This window comes from Ailuropoda melanoleuca, chromosome 14 (assembly GCF_002007445.2).
Source record: "Ailuropoda melanoleuca isolate Jingjing chromosome 14, ASM200744v2, whole genome shotgun sequence".
Lineage (NCBI taxonomy): Eukaryota > Metazoa > Chordata > Mammalia > Carnivora > Ursidae > Ailuropoda > Ailuropoda melanoleuca.
This window is the reverse complement of record NC_048231.1, coordinates 10,517,500-10,538,058: the sequence shown is the minus strand read 5'-3', so window position 1 is coordinate 10,538,058 and position 20,559 is coordinate 10,517,500. Positions and strand designations below refer to the sequence as shown.

General features: G+C 52.2%; 1 protein-coding gene across 3 annotated transcripts in view; it reads left to right on the top strand.

Moving 5' to 3' along the window:
- ACTN1 (actinin alpha 1) overlaps positions 1 to 20,559 on the top strand; it is a 93,770-nt gene that overhangs the window by 40,829 nt on the left and 32,382 nt on the right. For all 3 annotated transcript variants that reach the window (XM_034642784.1, XM_034642785.1, XM_034642787.1), the window contains exons 2-3: positions 9,657 to 9,771; positions 13,675 to 13,794. In XM_034642784.1, the coding sequence (XP_034498675.1) occupies positions 9,657 to 9,771; positions 13,675 to 13,794 (235 nt within the window). The remainder of the gene's footprint in view (positions 1 to 9,656; positions 9,772 to 13,674; positions 13,795 to 20,559) is intronic.

Sequence of the window (20,559 nt, the reverse complement as noted above, 5' to 3'; positions counted from 1 at the left end):
GGCAGCCATGGCGGAGCTCCCTCTGGGGGGGAATTGGGGGCTGGGGGCCAGAGAACAAGACCAGGTCCCTGGTTGCTCTACTCCAGGGAGGGGCACTGGAATTGAGCAGCCAGGTACCAAAGAGGCTGAGAAGCTAGACTGGGGTTTTTCTGGAGCCTCCTGGCCAGGGGGCGCTGCCCTTCATCTTCCCCCATGGTTAGCAGTTTACAACTATTGGGGTGAATATGTGTGTGTGTGATTGCTGGCTCGTTCTCCTGTCCTGGCCCCTAACTATGACTTTCTTTGGAATATTCTAGACTGATAAGGCACTTTAAAGTTTTTCAAAACCCTTTCTCTATGTAATATCTTAATTTGATTCTCTTACTAATTCTTTTAAGTAGATAGGACAGTTTTTTCCTTTTTTATTGTTCTTTTTTATTTTGGAAACATCTGCTTTTTTTCCCCCCTTGTTGCACGGATCCTTCACCCCCACAAAAAAATTCCCAGAGAAATGGGAAGTTCTCTATATCCCATCCCAGAGGTCTGACTTAGATAAATGTATATGCTTGCAGGCGGACTTTTCTTACATTTGCATAGCTTTTCTTTTTTTTTTAAATAGGTAATGACTGTATGTGGTATGAAATTCAAAAGAAACAGAAGGGTATTCTGTCAAAAGCAAATGTCCTTCCCTCCTTTGTCAGGAGGCCCCAGCTCCCCTCCCTAGAGACAGCCAATGTCTCAAGTCCCTGTATGTCCTTCCAGGGGTGTTCTGGCATACAGCTGCTGCTTCTTTTTTTTTTTTTTTTAAAGATTTTATTTATTTATTTGAGAGAGATAGAGACAGCCAGCGAGAGAGGGAACACAAGCAGGGGGAGTGGGAGAGGAAGAAGCAGGCTCATAGTGGAGGAGCCTGATGTGGGACTCGATCCCATAATGCCGGGATCACGCCCTGAGCCGAAGGCAGATGCTTAACGACTGTGCCACCCAGGCGCCCCTGGCATACAGCTTCTGTAGGTGATCCAGTAAACTACTAACAGGTGTCCGGTTGTGAGAGCGGGAGCTGTCAGTCTCAAGACTGAAACACTGATCATACTTTGAGTTCATTGACATGAAACTCTTCCTGTTTATTGGCCTCTTTGGAAAGTGAGAAGAGCCTACCAATCAGAATCAGCCCTACAGGGAGCGAAAGATTGCCCCTGCATGCTCTATTCGCTTGTGCCTTTTTTTTTTTTTTTAATTGAAGTATAGTTGACGCACAGCATTGCATTTGTTTTAGGTGTACAATAGTGATTCTCGACAATTCTGTACATTATGCTATGCTCCCCACAAGTGTAGCTCCCACCTGTGCTTCTGTCTTTGAATTAGGCACCTTATGATGGGAAAAGTGGCTGGATTCCAGCCTGCAAGGTGTGAGAGACTTATTTGGGGTTCCATAGCTTCAAGGGGTCGAGGTGACTTATCTGGGCTCACACGCACACCAGGTTCCCTAACCCCTATCCTCTGAACAATAGCTCCCCTGGAATGATCCCAGAGGAGTGGGATGATGTGCCTGGGAGAGGTGTGGTCAGTACGTGAGCCTGGGGCCTGTGGTGGCTGGGTGAGGTGGCCCTGCTGTCCCCCTACCACTGCCAAGCCATCTTAATTTGGCTGCAGGTGGGCTATCTTGTTTACTCTGTTGTGCAACCAGTAGAAAAGGCACCTTTGTCAACGGAGGCTTCTCTGGTGAGGTCAGCCAAGAGTGGACGGCCTGGATTGTGCTGGGAGGCGAGTAAACATCAAAAAGGAAAGTGCTAGCAGGGAGAAGGGTGAGGGAGCAGATCGTGGACACCGGCCATATCTGCAGATGCCTGATCAAAGGAAGCAGGGGGAGTCACGGACACATGCTTCCTGGAGCAGGGGTGCTGGTCACGTGTGGGTGGGGCTTGTTCAGGTGCTTTTCGTGTTCCTGTGATCACTCACTTGGCTTTGAACCTGCAGTACATATAGTTCTGTATCCTGCTTTTTTGTTAATTATATCTAAGGGTTCTTTCCATAATAATAGATGGTTTCAGAACCTCTCATTTTGACCGTGTAATGTTCCATTAAGTGGATGAATCATAATTTACTTTACTGATACTTTATTAATGTAATTTGGGGCCATTTCTAATTTTTTCCTCTCGAGTAACGCTGACAAGAACATTTTCATACTCATGGCCTTTATTTAGCAGTGTTTGCCCAGAATAGCGCCCCGGCTTTGGGCTAGGGCTTGTGCGCATTTTAGTTCCCTTGGTGGGGAGCTTTCCTCAGGAGGCGTGCGCATCAGCCCACCTGCCGTGACGTCACCCCGTCTGCCGTGATGCCGTGATGTCAGCCCGCCTGCCATGACGTGTTGCGGGCCTTGTCATGGTACCCACCCTGCCATGGGAATTAGCAGAAACTTATTTTTGCAAAGGTAACAAATGAAAATCGGCACTTTTGGTTCAATCACCAAGTATGGCCGTGTGTGTGGTACCTCTCACTATCATCCCTGGTGACAGGTATGAGTCCACGATCAAGCCCAAGTGAGGGGAGCCCCCGTGGCCCCTGTCAGGAAGTCCTGTAAGCTTTTGCTACCAGATCCCTAGATGGCTGGCGTCAGCTACGGTGGTAGGAGGAGCCAGAGACCCGAGGAGTGTTGTTGTTTTAAAATTTTTAATGTTTTATTTCTAAGTAATCTCTACGCCCCGCGTAGGACTCCAACTCACAAGCCCACGATCAAGAGTCACTCACTCTGTCAACTGAGCCAGCCAGGTGTTGTGAAGATGTATGAGTTAAAGGGGGCAAAACACGCAGAAGAAGGTCTAGTACATAGTACGTGCTTAGTAGATGTTAGCCGCTAATATTGCTATTATTTAGGGCATATGTTTGTCTCCTCTAAGTTCTCAACTGGGGGTGCTCTTTGGCTGTCACCACTTGAAATGGGGAGATGCTAGTGGCATCTCATGGGAGGGCCCAGGAATGCCTCTCAACGTCCTATGAGGCATAGGACAGGCCCCCCGACCGCTGACAAGAAACCAACCCCAAGTATCAATAGTACGGAGGTTGAGAAGCCCTGCTCACACGTTTAAGTGTGACTCTTGGTAACTGAGCTCTTTAAACACATCTCTAGAGTAACATTTTCAAGGACTGCCTTGGTCTCTCAAAGAATCAGCATCAAAGGGACCTTACTTCACTCAGTCCCCCGGGGGTGTGTGGATTCCTTCCCGGCACCCTTACCAAGGACATACCATTGGCAGGTAGCACACTGTACGTTTGACATTTGGTGCTTTATGACATTGAACTCCAGCCTTCCCGGCACTTTCCTGTCTTCCATCCTGGTAATGGTAGCCACCATGCTTTGAACCTTGGGCATGGGTGGTTGTGCTTAGTGGTTGCCATGTATTTGCTGCATTGATCCCCACCATTCTTTGATTTGGGTTTTATTCTTATACCCATTTTACAGATGTGGAGATTGAGGGTGGGAGAAGTGAAGTCACTTGTCCAAGATCGCAAGGGGGCAGAGCTGGGTATGGATCTGGGTCAGCGTTGGTCTAGAATCTGTATTCCTCACTTTGCTTCCTGCCTTGTCCTGCTTGGGGCTGCACCCAGCAAGCTTATTTGCTCATCCATGGGAAGGTCTTCCAAATCTTTGAAGTGAGTTCCTCAGTCCTCTCTTCTGTCCTCTGGTCAAAGAGACCCAGTTCTCAGAGTTCCCCGCAAAGACATGTTTCTGAACTGCTCACCAACCAGAATGCTCTCCCATGTCTTAGTAACCGCCTGCCTGTTTCCTGGCTCTGCTCCCGTCGCCTCTCTCCACCACACTGCCCTCAGAGAGGCTGCCCGTCCCACACCAGCACTACGGATACTCCATCAGCTCAGACTGTGCCAGTGCTGACCGGAGTCACCCAGATTCCATCGGTTGGTGGTGTCACTTCACAGTGACCCATTTTCACTGATACTCCGTAAGATTCAGCCTGCCCATGCCTACACCTGAAGTTCACAGTGTCCCGGTGGAACAGAAGGTGTGTGGAACCAGGAGTCAGGAGGCTGGGTTGTGAACATACCTGACTTTGTGGCCTGAGAAAAGCCACTTGCCTTCTCTGGTCATGGCCTTTGACTTGGGTGCTGTTGGTATTGCTTCCAGCTCTAACATTTCTTCGATGGAATGTGTCGAGCAGCAAGAACTTGTAATAATTGTAGTTCTGATTATTGTGGTAGCAGTAATAATAGGTAATTATTGGCCAGCCGCTCCGTCCCAGGCTCTTTTCAGTGTTTTAAATGGATCGTCTTACGGAATCCCCTGACCCCATGCTGTTATTACCCTCATCGTATTACCCCCACTCTACAGATGAATGGCTTGAGCAGAGCCATGTTGAGTTGCTTGCCCACGGTCACCAGTTGACCAGAAGTGGTTGGACCTGGGGTTTGCATTGTCTTCGTTAGAGTGAATCCGTCCAGTCTCTTGGATGCTTGCTGTCCAGAGTGATCCTGAGCACGTGCCCTGACCTTGCTGTGTTTCAGCATCTCTGCGTTTGACCACTCCCTTCCCCCACCAAGATGAAGGCTGTGAACACCACTTGACTTTAAAGGCTTGGTCTGTGACTCATGCTTATGAGGTGATCCTCTGTACCCCAGATCCCAGCTGAATGTGATTATGCAGATATTCTTTTAGAATCTAAAATAGAGACAAAAATGATGATGATAGGGGCGCCTGGGTGGCTCAGTCGTTAAGCGTCTGCCTTCGGCTCAGGGCGTGATCCCGGCGTTCTGGGATCGAGCCCTGCATCAGGCTCCTCCGCTGGGAGCCTGCTTCTTCCTCTCCCACTCCCCCTGCTTGTGTTCCCTCTCTCGCTGACTGTCTCTCTCTCAGATGAATAAATAAAATCTTAAAAAAAAATTGATGATGATAGTGACTCTTCCTTACACATTTACTATAGTTCAAACATATATTAGTAATATATTATCATTCTTAACATAAATTAGCAATATTAAGGTTAATATTATCTTTTTTCTAATTTTTTATTGTTTAATTTTATCTTATTTAATTTTCATCACAGTTCTGCCTGGTAGATGCGTCCCCATTTTACAGATTTGAATACGGAGGCTCAAAGAGGCACGTGTGGCTAGAGTCACATTCTAGTGCATCTGAGCTGGGAGTGGGGGACAGCATGTTCTCAAAAGCCATTTACTTTCTCAGCACATTTTAAGGGAAATATATACTTGTTAAAGATCTAATGGAAAGGTGTTAGAGGATTCTCTGTGACACTAGGGCTGTGAGACCCATAGAAAAGGTAGACAAAGGTGCTTCTCCATGGCCAGCTCCATGGAACTCAGCCTGGGCTCAGGCACCCTCCTTCTTCTCCCCTGTCGGGATGTGTCCATCTGTCCTTCCTCCCCTCCCCAACTTGGGGCCTGGCCAGGCGTATTCATAGCCCTGACTTTCAGTGCTGTTCATTAGGTAGGGTTAGATATGCAGATTGGATACGGGTAGTTAATTCAAGGTTGGAGAGAGGTTGAATGGGGGTCCGGGATCTCTGCCAGCCCCTCCCTCGCTCCCAGCACCCTCAGAGGCTGCAGCTGTTGGGGGGTGAAAGGGAACCCCTGAGCACTTCCAGCATGGGGCCCCTCGCACATTTCCTGAGACCACCCTGCATCCCTGAGCCCATTTCTGCAGCGGAGTGCATCCACTAAAGGTCCACCAGCAGCTTCTTTCCTTTTTTTTTTTTTTTTTTAAAGATTTTATTTATTTATTAGAGAGAGAGAGCATGAGCAAAGGGAGGGGCAGAGGGAGAGGGAGAGGGAGAAGCAGACCCTCGCTGAGCAGGGAGCCTGCTGTGGGGCTTGACCCCAGGACCCTGGGATCACAACCTGAGCCAAAGGCAGACGCTTAACTGACTGAGCCACCCAGGTGCACCCCACCCCCGCCGCCATCAGCAGCTTCTATCTGTTTAGACAATGAGCTGAAGATGGACCCAGTGGTAGGGCTCTTGGAGCAATGGGAAGGTTTGATAGGGTGAGGCGGGGTTGGGACTAAGGCAATAAAATGATCCCTGCCCTTCATTTGAGTGAGGCTGGACCTCACTGAGGCTGGGGTGGTACTGCTCACCACGGCTGTGCTGTCTGGGCCGGAGGCCGTGGGGCCCCGGGGCTCTAGCCATGGGCATCACTTGTGCTTGGTGGCTGTCCTCCTTGCTGGACCCCTGGGGCACTGCTAAGGGGCAGGTGTCCTCCTTTGTCATAATGTTGGAGCTTGAGCTTCAGGACCAAGGTCTGTTCGTGCATCTTCCCCAGCACCTGGGACGTCTCCACCCTTTGTGTGTCTAGTGGAAGTTACTTGAGCTCTGTGCTTTGAATCCAGTTTAATAAGTCCTTGACTAAGGAACTCCTGGAGTGCTGCCCTGGCCAGGGAACCGTGAATCTTCGGTCTCAGACATGAGAGGTCGGTTATATGCCAGAGGAGAGAATGTGGCTGCATGGTGTGCCTGGAAGCCCACGTTGTCTTCCCCACTCCTTTGCCCCATTGGTTTCTTCTCTGGTGAGGACCTGCAAGGCCACTGTCCTAGTCACAGGCTTTTTGCACCCCACACCACAACGTTAGTCCTTTCCCTTAACACATCAGAGTTCTCAGACACCCCAGGTGTCATCTCGGGAACTCAGGGCAGCACTTTCGGGGTGGGACCCGGACAGAGTTTGGTGGCTGAGGGCAGGGGGAGGCTGCAGGCTGGGGGCACAGAGTGGCTGAGTCCACTGGGAGGTTTCAGGGGGAGCTGCTTTTTCTTTTCCTTCTTACCACTGATGGCACGCTAGTGACAGGCACTTTCTAAGTGTTTTCTAGTTAATCCTCCTGACTTTATAAAGTGCTGTCACTATCTCGCTTTTACTGGTCAGGGAACTAGAGTTTAGGGAGGGTAATCTCAAAGTCACACAGCTGGAAAAGAGAGTCAAACCCAGATGTGGTACACCCCCACATGCATGGTCTGTCACTGGGTGACCTCCACCCTTCCCTGCCTCGGCCTGAGCTGCGTGAGAGGTGCTGCTTATTGGTGGAACTTTCCTTATTTGGGAGGTGCTCAGGTGCCCCTTCGAGGCAGTCACCTGTGGGGCCCAGGATGGGAGACTGAGGGTCTCCCAGGGCAGTGCAGCCCCAGAGGCCTCGAAACCCGGGCTTTGTGTGGGAACCCTGAGCAAACACAGGTGCATTTCTGTCCCAGGGCTCGGAGCCTGGCTTCCCCAGGAAATGGGGCTGGCTGCTTTCAACAGCATTTTACTCTTGCAAAAGCAGTATTTTTTTTTTTTCTTTCAAAACCAGCCTCTTCTTCCTCTCATCCCCAACCCCTCTCCACAACTGAGTGATAAACAGATTAGACAGCCCCCAGCTGTGTCGGTGTGGGTGATTCCCACCAGGACCCTGGCCACATTGGACCTGATACTGTCCCCTGCTGGGGGGATCCACATCCCCTTGTCCCCTTGAGTCTGTAGAAAACCCCAGGCGGAGGCTGAGTGTGGGCCTGGAAGGGAGATGAGAGCAAGGCGCAGTGGAAATTCTAGATGGTGGTAAATGAAAAAAAGCTGCCCTCCCCCCAGATAACACTCTGTGTGATGACACCCGGGGCAGCAGTGTATGGACAGGTCATAGCTAGGAGAGAATTTGGAAGCACGAGATAAATTCTCTTCAAGATGAAAAAATTCTCTAATATGTTTTACTATAAAAAAAGTTTTAACAAAGTGAAAAAAGAGGCCAAGTACCCTCTGGGCTCCTACCAGGTTGCGGTGCCAACACTAGAGGCAGGGCCCCCAGTAAACAGGCCTCCCCTAAGGTGTCTTACATTTCCGGAGGGTCCCCGAGGGCGCTGTTTGGCTCGTCAGCACCCTGCCCTGATACCATCTGGCATCATCCACAGGTGCAGTTGGGTCTTCTAGAACCATCCCCCCCCAACTTTGCGTGAGCTCCTCACTGGCTCCTTTACCCAGTTGTCCAGTTTTCACATCCCCTAGAATGTCCGCTGCACAGGACAGGGGTTTTTGCGATTGTGGTCACTGCCGTGTCCCTGACGCTGTGCCCTGGGACTCTAGGCAGAGCATCGAGGCCACACCTTCAGGAACTCCCATTCCAACAAGTGGCCAGGCGAGGACCGTGCACTGGGATATGGGCAATGATGGAGTGGGCGCAGGGTGCTTTGGGCTCTGTGCCCCAACTCAGATGTGGCGGTGGGCTGGCTGTCAGGAAGGCTTCCTGGAGGAGGTGATAGCTTAGCCTGATCTTGGAAGATGAGGGTGAGCTAGCCAAGCGTGATATGGAGGACGTTCCAGGCCGAGGATCAGAATATACCCTCTGCCCACCCTCGTCTGTGTGCCAGGCTTCCCAAAGGTTTTCGGTAGCATCCACGAGCCTCTTTGTCACGGGAGCACACTGGCCTGCAGAGTGGAGCCGTGTTTGTAGGGAGAGAGCAGTTGCCTCGTGAGGCCTGATTTAAAGATGAGGCCAGGACTTGGGGTTGTCCTAATGCTGCCTCCTCCTGCTCACCTGTGTGAACTGACACCATCCCTTCTTGCTCACAGCTCTTCAGTGCTTGCTTATAAACCTAAGCAGCCATTTCTTTTCCCCTAATGATCACTGGGGTGGCATTCCTCCCTTCGGCCTGTTCCTTGCCACTTCCCTTTGTTCCCCGGGGCAAGAGGAAGTGGTGGGGGAAGGGGATCATGAGTCTGGTGACCTTTCTTAGGAGGGGTGGTTCTGGTGTGGCTGTTACTGGTTGAGTAACACACTGCTCACCATTGCAACTTTGCAGGGTGGGTGGGAGGGGAGCTGACTGGCGCTGCTGGGGGGTGCTGGACGTGGGCGCTCGAGCCCCCATATAGTTGAGGGTGCCGTTTGGTGCTTAGAAGTCTGGAGTTGCCGAGAAGTATGTTGGATCTGGAGCTGGAGAGCTGTTCTTTCTGTTTCCCGTGGAATGTGACAGCGGGGGAGAGACCCCTGCCCCCATTTTAGGTGGGCCTGGGAAATGGAAGCACAGGCTTCTGTTTCTGTTCATGGGTCAGCCTGTCCCTTGTGTGAGCCTCAAGGTGGTGCTGTCCGTGCAGGACGGCTTGGTTGATTGGCGGGGGGAGGGCTTCAGTGTTGCTGCTCCCCCCACCCAGCCCCCCACAGACTAGAAAATCACAATAGAGATGGTCTTTCGTTGAGTCTCCTTAGATTCCCCTCTGGAATTCTTCCTCACAGTTTTGCAGCTTGAGGTGACTCACACCCTGACGCCAGACACACACACACACTCACATGCACACACACATGCACACGCACGCACACACGTGTGCACACACACGTGTGCATTGGGGTCCTCACCTTTCTCTCCTTGTCCTGATGCCGCACCTCTGAACCCAACAAGACTTACTGATTCTTTCCCTTAGGCAGCTGCCAAGCAGACAAAGATTTAATAAACTCATTTGCCCTGGTTAATTAATTAAGGCTTGCTGTGTCACCTTTCTGAGCGCGGGTGGGGGGGCATTAAAGCGGGGTGCTGCGTGGCCCATCCCACGGGTCCCACTCACGCCTTCCTCCCACAGCAGCCGGAGAGGGCATGAGGCGGGCGGGTGCTGGGGACTCACCGAGGCCCCTGTGAGGGTCGCAGAGAGCCTGTGACGCGTGCGGAGCCTGACCGCTTGCTCGTCTCTCTTTCGCGCAGACATTCACGGCCTGGTGCAACTCCCACCTGCGCAAGGCGGGGACACAGATCGAGAACATCGAGGAGGACTTCCGGGACGGACTGAAGCTCATGCTGTTGCTGGAGGTCATCTCAGGTGAGGTGGGCCGCCCTGGCCCAGGACGAGGTGCCGCCTGCTGGGTTCGGCCGCTTGGGGGTGCTGCCCAGAATCCTCAGCTTCTGCTCTGCCTTTGCTCGTGATGACCTTTGGGTCTCTTGAAAGACGTTGGGGGCACCGCGTAGGAGATTAGGTTTGGTCCCGGCTCTGCGGCCGACCAGCCACGTGTCCTTGGACACGTCTCTGCCTTTCTGCCTCAGCACCCTCGTTTGCAGAGAAGGGTCCACCATGGCTGACCATTGCCAAACCTTGGCTCCCCTAGTACCTCTCCACCTATATCCAGATGATCCCACTCCCTCGCCTGGCCCCCAGTGCAGAGTTTGGATGTCCAGAGATCTGGAGGGACGGCTCCCCTGGAAAGCAGAGCTCCACTTTCTCATGAATACCTTTCCTCCTCCGTGCCTTAGAGGATGGTGGTTCCCATAGTCTCGCCTTGCTTTATACACTGGGTAATCTTAGCTACTCTCTTCACCTTACCTTCTACACCAGTGAGTCCCAGACCTGGTGTCAGTCCTGTCTTTTCCCTCAGGCCCCATCTCCGCCCAGGTGGCCCCCAGCGACCCCTCAGCATGCCCAAGGCTGTGTGGACTACCCCTGGCCCTGACTGACCTCTTTCCTCCTATGATCTCCATCTTGTTCTCCTGCACCTACTGTAGGAATCAGACAGCCCTACCTTTGCTTCACTTTCCAGCTTGGCATTCAAGTTCCATTCATTCTGTCTCCTTCTTCCGTTAGCCTTTTAACCTCTGCTACGGTGTTGTCAGCGTGGGCCTGCGTCAGATCTCACCTAGATGATCCTCAGAGGCCTTCGACCCTCTCCTGGCTCCTTCCCCACTGCCGCAGTCCATCCCCCATGCGGCAGCCAGAGGGGCCATCTGACGGCCCAAATATGGACTCGCTGTTCCCTGCTCAGAACCCTTCAACGCCTCCCCAGGGCTCGAAGCCTGCAGCCCACATTCCTTAGCATAGTTTGCAGGATCCTTTGTGAGCTGGCACCTGTTTTGTTTTCAACTAACTTCCCAAAAAGGTATCAGACCTCAGACCCTCTGCCACCCAAGAGACACGCAGTCCTCACCAAGGACAGGCTCGCTGCTCTCTGTGCTTCTGCGTAAGCTCTGACTGACTTGTTTCCTCTTGCAGGTGCAGTCTGTGTGTCGTGGCTGGGGGGCTGGGGCTGGGGGATTGTGTGTGTGTGGTACAATCTGCAGAACGTAAGATTTAGCTTTTGAATATTTTCAGTTTCATTGAGTATTTCGTACACTCCCGTTCTTGTGCAGACACCCCAGCATCCATCTGCAGACTCCTCCATCATCCCGCGCTGAGACCCCGTGCCCATTAAACACTGGCTCCCCGTTCCCGTCTCCGGAGCCCCCTGGCAGTCACCCTTCTCTTAGTTTCTGTGAGCGTGACTGTTCTCAGCACCTCGTGTTAGTGGAATCAGACAGTATATGTCCTTCTGTGGCTTATTTCATTGGAATGTCTTCCAGGTTCATCCATGTGTCAGACTCTCTTTTTAAGGCTAGCATTCCATTGCACGTACGCACCGCTTTCTGTGTGTCCATTCATCCTCTGAGGCATGTTGGGATTGCTTCTATCTTTTGGCTGTGGCAACTAGTGCTGCTGTGAACATGGGGGTACAGATACCAGTGTGAGTCCCTGTTTTCAATTCTTTGGGGTAAATACCCAGAAGTGGAGTTGCTGGATCATATGGTAATTCTGTGTTTAATTTTTTTAAGGAACCACCGTACTGTTTTCCTCTAACTGCCTTTTAGATGGTCCTTCCCTGCCTCCTCTTCCAACATTTCTTAGCTTACGCAAACCTGGTGTTCTTTTTCATTCTTTAAAACTCAGCCCAGAGTTTCCCTCCAGGAAGGCTTTCCCCGTATGAGTGGCTGTCCTCCTCAGGGCCCCTGTCACACCCCATTCATCCCTCCGTCATGTCCGTTTCTCCATGGCATGATCATTTTTGGCCCACTTGTGCTTTTCCCCGTCCCACCCTGAGCGGCTTGGGGCAGGGATGGTCTCATCTCTGTGTCCCAAGTGCTCAGAATGGTACTTGGCATGTATGTGATGCTCAACAAATAGAGTGACCAGATGCCCCGCCCTGGGCTTTTCTGCATAACCAGCACCATTTTCCCCACCGAATGTGTAGGCCTGTGCCCAAGGGGGACCCAGGCACCTCTGTGAAGTGGGCTTATCTCTTTGCCTGGAGTGGGGAACATCGAGTCACTGAGACATTGCCTTTTCCTCCTTGAGCATCATGAGGTGAGTAGAGGGACAGAAGGAAGGGGCTGGTGCCCCCAGAGTTCCTCTAAGTAGCGTCCCCGGACCACCCACCTCAGAATCTGCAGGACTGCTTGTCCATATGCAGATTCCCAGGCACACCCCAGACTTCCTAAATTAGAAACTTTAGGAGGCAGGGGAAGGGGACTGGGCATCAGAAGTGTGAGAACTGCTGGCCTTGCTGCCTTCACTGTCCCGATGGAGAAGTCCTGTTCCAGCCAGTGTGCACAGCTGGGGGCCTGGCTGGGGAGCCCAGGCTCGGCAAGACCTAAGGGCTGGGGCTTTAGCAGGACAGCCTTCAGGGCTGGGGGTGGGATTGGGCACTGCCTCATTCATCCTATGGGAGGGAACCCCAGGGCATTTGGTCTGCCCAGGGGGATGGTGGGGTACCTAGCTGGGGAGGCTGAGAAGTGGCTATAGCCTTTGAGAGCCACAAGTGGAGAGTCTTAATTTAATCATAAAAACCCAGCTCTGCTTCCCTGGGAGCTGCCAGGCCTAATCATATCTGCTGCAGGAAGTCTGCTCTCTAGAAGCTGGGGGGCTGGGAGGCCCCCTGGAGAAGTGCTGCTCCCACACTGTGCCTGCCCCCCTCCTTGAGCCCTCTAGGCCAGGCTGCTAATGTGCTAGGTGTAGTGAGGCGGGGATGTGCAGCTGGGCGGGGCTGGAGACCATGGCAGGTGCAAGGGCCCTGAGTTTTGGGCTCTAGGATGGTAGTTCTCAGCCTTTTGGGGTCCCTGGGCTTTTAGAGACTCTAAAGCTATGTGCCCTTCCCCCAGTATGGGCATGCATGTTATACATTTCAATTTTAGGTTTTAATTTAAAGAGGTCTGCGAGTGCCTCTGTTCTGAGCTGAAACTGCTCTTAATGGGGTGTTTGGAGAACCAGCTCTTTCCCCGCAGCTTCGGACCCTGGAACCTGCGTTGGAGGAATCGGTGGGCTGAGGGTGGGCAGGTGGCTTGGAGCTGAGCCAAGGATGCCCACGAGAAGCAGCGGTTCTCAAGCGAGATCAGAACACTGTGGGCAGCTCTGTTTAAACCCTAGGGGACTTTTTCAGAATATTCTAAAATGCCCACACATGTTCCTGGGCCAAACAGTATAGACTAGAAGGGGTTCGGGGCCTTTGCATGTGCTGTTCCTTCTGCCTTGATAATCACTCCGCGCTGTTGCGGCCTGGCTGCCCTCCCACTTGGAGGCGTTTCCTGACTATCCCATAACTCCTTCATCCCCCACCTGCCCTCCTATGCATCTTCTTTTTAAGTATTTATCCTTCTTGGTGTTTGTTCATTTGCATGTATTCGTGTGTTTCTCTGTTGAAGGTCTGTCACCTCCTGGTCCAGAACTGCACGGAGGCAGGAAACTGTTTTGTTCGCCTCTGAGTTCATAGCGCCCAACCACGTCCCAGACATACAGGGCTTACTGTTGGGTGGAGGCAAGCAGTTGAGGTCTGAGAAGTGGCAGAAAAGAGGCAGGGTCCACTCTCCCTGTCATTCCCTTCGAGGGTGGTCCTCCCCACTCCTGGGCGAGGGTGTCATGAGAGCAGCCCTGCTCCTAGGAAACAGCATCTGACCCTCCCTGCCCTCCCTCTTGGTCTACATTCAGGGGAGCGCTTGGCCAAGCCGGAGAGAGGCAAAATGAGGGTGCACAAGATCTCCAACGTCAACAAGGCCCTGGATTTCATAGCCAGCAAGGGGGTCAAGCTCGTGTCCATTGGAGCTGAAGGTGAGTGAGGCCTGCTGTCTGGCTGCTCTCTGGAGCCTGATTTTCTGTTCCCTGTTCTCTTGGCCTTTTTGGCCCTGACTCCCGGGTTCCCACACCGCTGGTGCATTGGGAAGTGGGGCTGCCAGCACCTCCATCTGGTCGACCTGTGGATTCTTCGTGTAACAGCTACACTTTCCACCCAGTCTCAGCACCCTCCACATCCAGCTCTGCCCCCTGGAAAACCAAGGGCCTGCTCCCTGGTCCTGACTTTGATGCCCCCATCCAACCCACCAGCTGAATCCTGGTGCCATGAGGTCCTGTAACAGTGGAATGCCACCTCCCTCACCCACAGGCCTGCCTGCACTTTGCTGCCTGAGGCAGAGAATTCTGTTGCCTGGAGAGTGTCAGACACGGGCTGGGTGGTGGGTGAAGGCTGCCCTGAGGCCCCATGGAGCCCTGGGAAGGCTGATGTCCAGAAGCCTTCAGGAACATTCCTAATAGCATTTCTCTGCAGATTAGCTCCTTGACTCTTTTTTCTTCATTTTAAGCTCAGTATAAATTGTTATTCGTTTGTTCTCATGCGCACTGCGGTGGCCCGGAAGGATTTGGGGAGGGTGGAGGAGAACCGAACACCATAGCTGGGCTGTGTTGGCACTGCGCCCCGTGGATCCAGCCTGGACTCCCTGGGCACCTGCTGTGTGGCACCAGAAATCTAAAGACGGGAAGGGTTTCCATCCATTCGTTCATCATTTGACATATATGCTTGGCTGTGCTCCCTGAGCACACGTGCCCTGGTGGGGACTGTGCCGAAGCCCTTTGTGCCGGGGATCTCACTGATCTCTCCCACAGCCTCTCCGCTGGCTCTCGTTATTATCCTCCTTTGATGAGAAGGAACCAGATGCCTAATGAGTTGACGTAACCTCCTGAAGGTCCTGATGTTAGTAAGTGGCAAAGCCAGAACTCAGACCAGATCCTTGTCAGAGAAGTCCCCTTAGAGCATGGCCTTTTCTGGAAGAGGGTGGGGGATTTGCTCCAGGAAATCATAGGAGCACATCTCTTTTCTGGTGGATGAGTTTAAAGGCCTCCCCGCCCCCCTTTCTTTCTAGAAATTGAGGGATTTTGTATTGCTACATCAAACACGAATTTTAGCACAGTATGGGCAAACCACAGTCCCCGGTGTCAAATCCGGCTGACACGGGTTTTTGTAAATACTGGAACCCAGCCACACCTGTCTGTTTACATATTCTCTGTGTCTGCTCTCCTGCTACAATTGGCAGAATAGCTGTGGCAGAGACCGTATGGCCTGCAAAGCTGAAAATATTTCCTATCAGCCTTTTGCAGAAAAATTTCGCCAAGCCCTGCCTTACTGGGGACTCAGGCTGATGCTTGAGCATTCGTGGGTGCTGCCTCATGGGCCCAGCACACCTTTGGCTGTGAAGCAAGGAGCACGTCTCTGCATCCGTGTGGCGCCAGCCCTTCACCCTGTGACGCGCACAGCAGGTTCTCAGGAAGTGTGCGAAGGACTCGCACCTAGCAGGGTGCTTTGTTTTGTGAGTGGGAACATACGTTCTGCTTCTTGAAAGAGTAGTCCGCTCTCTTAGGAAAGATTAAAGGCTTGGCAGAAAAAGTTTCAACTAAGCAGGGCTGGGAAACCAGAGACAGAGCACTCAGCTGGTCTGGTGCAAGCCCCAGGGAAGTAAAGGATGTGTAAGGGGGCCAGGGGTGACGGGAGGGATGGGTGGGGATTGTGGAGAACTGGGGGAGGCATGTCCTTCTAAGCGGGGCACCTGCCAGGCACATCTAATCATTTGTCGCTGTGTGGGGATGCAGGTCCAGCATGGCCAGGTGTTCCAATTTTTCAGCAGAAGCCAGAAATCCAGATTTTTAGAAAGAAGAATTAAACAGCTACTTAACAATTTTTTTTTTTTTTAATAACTCTGAGGTCCAAAGGGGAGGAGGAAAGGGGAAGATGGGAGAGAAGAGCACTTGGTTCCAGTTCTTTGTCTGGCTAACGGGATGCTTTGTTGGGCTCTCCCCTTCTGCCTGTGAGCAGGCCTGTACGGTGGGTATCACCAGCCACATTTTATAGTCAAGGCAACTGAGGCTGAGAAAAGTTGCTAGGGTGGAAGCCTGCGGTGTGGTTGAGCACGGGCTCTGGGCCAGACTCCTTCCATGTGGCAGAGCCAGGTTGAACCACAGAGTTTGGGCTCCAGAGCTGAGGTCTGAACCTCTTCCCATCGCTCCAGACATGGAGCGTGGGGACCGAGGACAGCACTTCCCTGCCTGCTTTTCCTCAGCTACGGAGGGGTGGGTCAGGTTCCTGTGCTTGCCCCGGACGGCGAGGAGCGGAGACAGGCTCGGGCATAAACTCCATCCCGCCCCTCCGACCTTCCGGGAAGTCAGCCTAGCTGGCCACGGATTTCCAGGTTTTTTCACACAGGCCTCACTTCTCTGAAGATTTTGAAGGGCTGCTCTAAAATGAGATAATCCTGACCTCCTCGCTGCCCTAGGGAGTCCTGCTTTAGGCTGAGCCTTCCACTTTGAAACGAGCTCTCCTGTTCCAGACTGAGCGCTATGATCATGCTGGCATGGCTGCTGTGCTGTGCCAGGAAACTGGATGAGGCCACAAATGGGTTTTGTTTATTTTAATGAGGTGCGGGTTATTGCCGTAGACTGTAAAATACAAGGGGTGCAGCAGATCCCCTAGAGGAGCGCTCGTGGGGGGCTGCTGGGGAGATGTTGCCGGTTACCCCGAGGAGCATCCTGGGCGGAGGGGGGCAGGCCCAGCATGGGCAGGACCCCAGAACTTTAAAGGATTATCACATGGTGCAGGACTAGACTTTGGTGAACCCCTGAGGGGCAGACCCAGGCCCGGGAGGCCCTGTGGCAATGGAGTGGGTGCTCTGGAGGGGTATATGGTCCCTGTCCCCAAAGGTGTTCCGATGGAGGCTGAAAGCAGGGGATGTCCGTACATCCAGGAGGGATTAGAATAGATCCTTACGGTTTCCAGTACTTGATTTAGAATGTCTAGACTTCATGCCGTTGAGGCTTGACCTAGGGGAGTGGTTGGGATTTAACCAGGTGAGAGGACCTGGAAGGATTTTTAATCTTACGATCTTTGGGGGAGGAAAGCTTGATGGCTTTGGGTGCCAAGAGCCTGTGTGGTCTTGATGATTGATCACCTGTCCTCGGGGTGGAGGGGGCGGTGGGTGCAGTAGCTAAAGCATTGGTCTGGGAGCTGGTGATCCCCAGGGGTCTAGTTTCTGTCACGTGGCATGTCTTCCTCCTACCCTCTGAATCACGCCTGGGTGACTGCATCCCTGGAGTGTGGGCAGGGGGTCAATGTAGGATGCAAACCGCTTCTTGGCTGGATGTAGACCAGGAATGGCAGACACATGCCCCCACTTCCCGCACCCACAGCTGACATTGTAGTCTATCATCATGTTTTGTCCTCAGGGCCCAGTTGTGTCCTTGGGACCCTCCTTCGGGACCCAGCATGGCTGGCAGCCCCCTGACATAAAGCTGCTGGTGAGATGGGGCATCCTCGGTCCAGACATACAGATGCCTGGGAAAGGATTTGTTCTGGGGGCCCTCTGGTGGGGGGGGGCCTACTCTCTGGGGGTGGGCAGGGAGCCAGTGGTCCCTGAGGCTGGGGTGGTGCATGGGGTATCAATACACCTGACTCTTTTTGCCTGTACTTGGCTCTCCTGTTTCCTGAAGGATCTGGTATGAGTGAGAATTCAGAGAGCAAAAATCCCTGGGGGTTTCTGGGGAAGGGAAAGAATAAGTAGGCAAGACCCAAAAACGAAGCCACTCTTGTCTCCCTGGGTGCTGGGAGGGCACTGAACTTGAGCCACAGCAGGCCCAGGTATTCGGCCTTCACAAGAAGGGTGCAAGAGGGTGCTACAGGATGGGGCAGAGGTGGGGGCCAGTGCTGCAGCCCCCACTCTTGGAAAGGTCAAGAGTGGAGGCCTCTTACCACCGGAGCCTCTTCTAGACGTTAAAAAAACATCCCCCTGGGGCGCCTGGGTGGCACAGCGGTTAAGCGTCTGCCTTCGGCTCAGGGCGTGATCCTGGTGTTATGGGATCGAGCCCCACATCAGGCTCTTCTGCTGTGAGCCTGCTTCTTCCTCTCCCATTCCCCCTGCTTGTGTTCCCTCTCTCGCTGGCTGTCTCTATCTCTATCGAATAAATAAATAAAATCTTTAAAAAAAAAAAATCCCCTGTATTTGAAACACTGTCTGTGAAGTTTCACACTTGCTTTTTCCACTTTCCATATTATAAAGATTTCTCCAGGTCATTAAAAACTCATGAATGTAATTTTTAGTGACTGTGTTAATCATTGAGCACAGCTGCGCTCTGTTCCAGACCTGGGTCCTGCCCTGGGGGAGCCTGAGTGCCCTTCTGTTCTCCCACCCACAGGCCTGGCTGCCCATTCACCCGCATGTGTGTAGTGCCCTCCAGTACTCATTCATTCATTCATTCATTCATTCATTCATTCATTCATTCATTCAACAAACGATGGAGGGCTTTCTCTGTGCTGGGCACTCTGCTGGGCTATAAGCAGTGGTGCAAAATGGAAAAATTGTTCCCCTTGTGGAGCTTATGTTCCGGAAGGGAAGAGTGAAAACACACACACACACATGCACACACACACACGTGTTAAATGGAGAAAAATCAAGCAGGGAGTAAAGTGGGAGGTTTCCAGGAGAAGATGAAGCGGAGATGGAGGGAGGTTAGGGACAAGTCACGTGGATATCCAGGGAGGAGAGAGCTATGGGGGGGCCATGTGACTGGAGAGGGTGGGGGACCGTCAGGGTCTCACTGGCCACTGGCTTTGACTCCCAGTCAGGTGGGAAGCTGTGGGGGTTCTGAGCAGATGGGTGACGGGCAGGGCATTTAGTCCATCACATCTTGTACTGGGTATATTCTCGCTTTCCAGCTTGGGGCCATGATAAATGATCCTACTGCAGGCTCCCCGTATGGCAGCCTTAACTCTGCATGTCGGATCATCGGCTAGGCAGCGATTCCTAGAGGGAGATTTCACTGTCAAAAAGTCTAATGATTTTGGGGCGCCTGGGTGGCTCAGTCGGTTAAGCATCTGCCTTCGGCTCAGGTCATGATCCTGGGGTCCTGGAGTCGAGTCCTGCATTGGGCTCCCTGCTCAGCGGGAAGCCTGCTTCTCCCTCTGCTTGCTGCTCCCCCTGCTTGTGCTCTCTCTCTCTGTCAAATAAATAAACAAAATCTTAAAAAAAAATGTTGAACAACTTCAAGATGCTTGATCCTGTTGCCAAATTATTTCCCAGAAAGTGTTTCCTTTTTTTAAGATTTATTTGTTTTTGTTTTTTTTTTTTAATTTTTTAAAGATTTTATTTATGTGACGGACAGCCAGTGAGAGAGGGAACACAGCAGGGGAGTGGGAGAGGAAGAAGCAGGCTCCCAGCGGAGGAGCCCGATGTGGGACTCAATCCCGGAATGCCGGGATCACGCCCTGAGCTGAAGGCAGACGCTTAACGACTGCACTACCCAGGCGCCCCTTAAGATTTATTTGTTTGAGGGGTGCCTGGGTGGCACAGCGGTTAAGCGTCTGCCTTCGGCTCAGGGCGTGATCCCGGCATTATGGGATCGAGCCCCACATCAGGCTCCTCCATGATGAGCCTGCTTCTTCCTCTCCCACTCCCCCTGCTTGTGTTCCCTCTCTCGCTGGCTGTCCCTCTCTCTCTGTCGAATAAATAAATAAATAAAAAATTTAAAAAAAAAGATTTATTTGTTAGAGAGAGGACGAGTGAGAGCGTGAGGGGGAGGGGCAGAGGGAGAGAGAATCTAGAGCAGACGCTGTACTGAGCGTGGAGCCCAACCTGGGGCTCGATCTCATGACTGGGAGATCACAACCTGAGCTGAAACCAGGAGTTGGACGCCTAACCAGGTGTGCCACCCAGGCTCCCCAGAAAGTGTTTTTTTTAAAACCACTTTTAGCCACAGTGCGGTAGGTAGTCTTGCTACCATCAACACACATCAAGGTGTGGGTTCCTTGTTTTTTAACTTTGCTAGTGTAACAGCTGGGAAACTGTTATCTTCCTTAATTACAGGGGAGATTGAACATACTTGGAAATTGGTTGTATTTCAAGTTTTTGTGAAGTATTTATTCAGGTCTTTTGCTTGTTGTGAACTTAGACTTTTTTCCTTATCTATTTATATAAACTCTTTAAATGTTATACAGATGAAACCATTGGAAATCACAAATGAAAGGGCATTTTTTAAACACCAAATCTTTATGAACTGGTTCTTCACTGATGAAGTGTCTCTGTGTCCCCCAGCATGCTCTGCACGGTGCTGGTTGGCTGTTTTACTTCTTAAAGAACATGGTTGTATGCTCCTGAGTTCTCCGTCTCTCACCCCAGCCCTCTGACTCGGGTCTGCGTCCCACTAGTGTCTGTGGCTCTGGGAGGGGCATAGAAGGCCCTTGTTAGCAGGAAGAGTGACATCCTGTCCCCTGCCCGACTTGGACGCTGTTCCCCCCTCCGCTCCCTGATGCAGGCTCAGCGGAGTCGCCCGCCCTGCCGGGAATTAGCAGCCACGCTCTGCACTTTGTTGGGCCCACAGCGGCACGCGGTTTTGCCCTCCCTTTTGAGGAAGGTGATAAGATCTTAGAATGTGATTTCCTTAGTGGCATCCACTCTTGCTTAACCAGTTTGTGGGAAGCAGACCCTCGTGGACATGGGCTCAGGATATTAGGAGTTCCTGGAAATTATCCCTTCTCATGGTCCTGTTAGGTTTCTCCTTAGT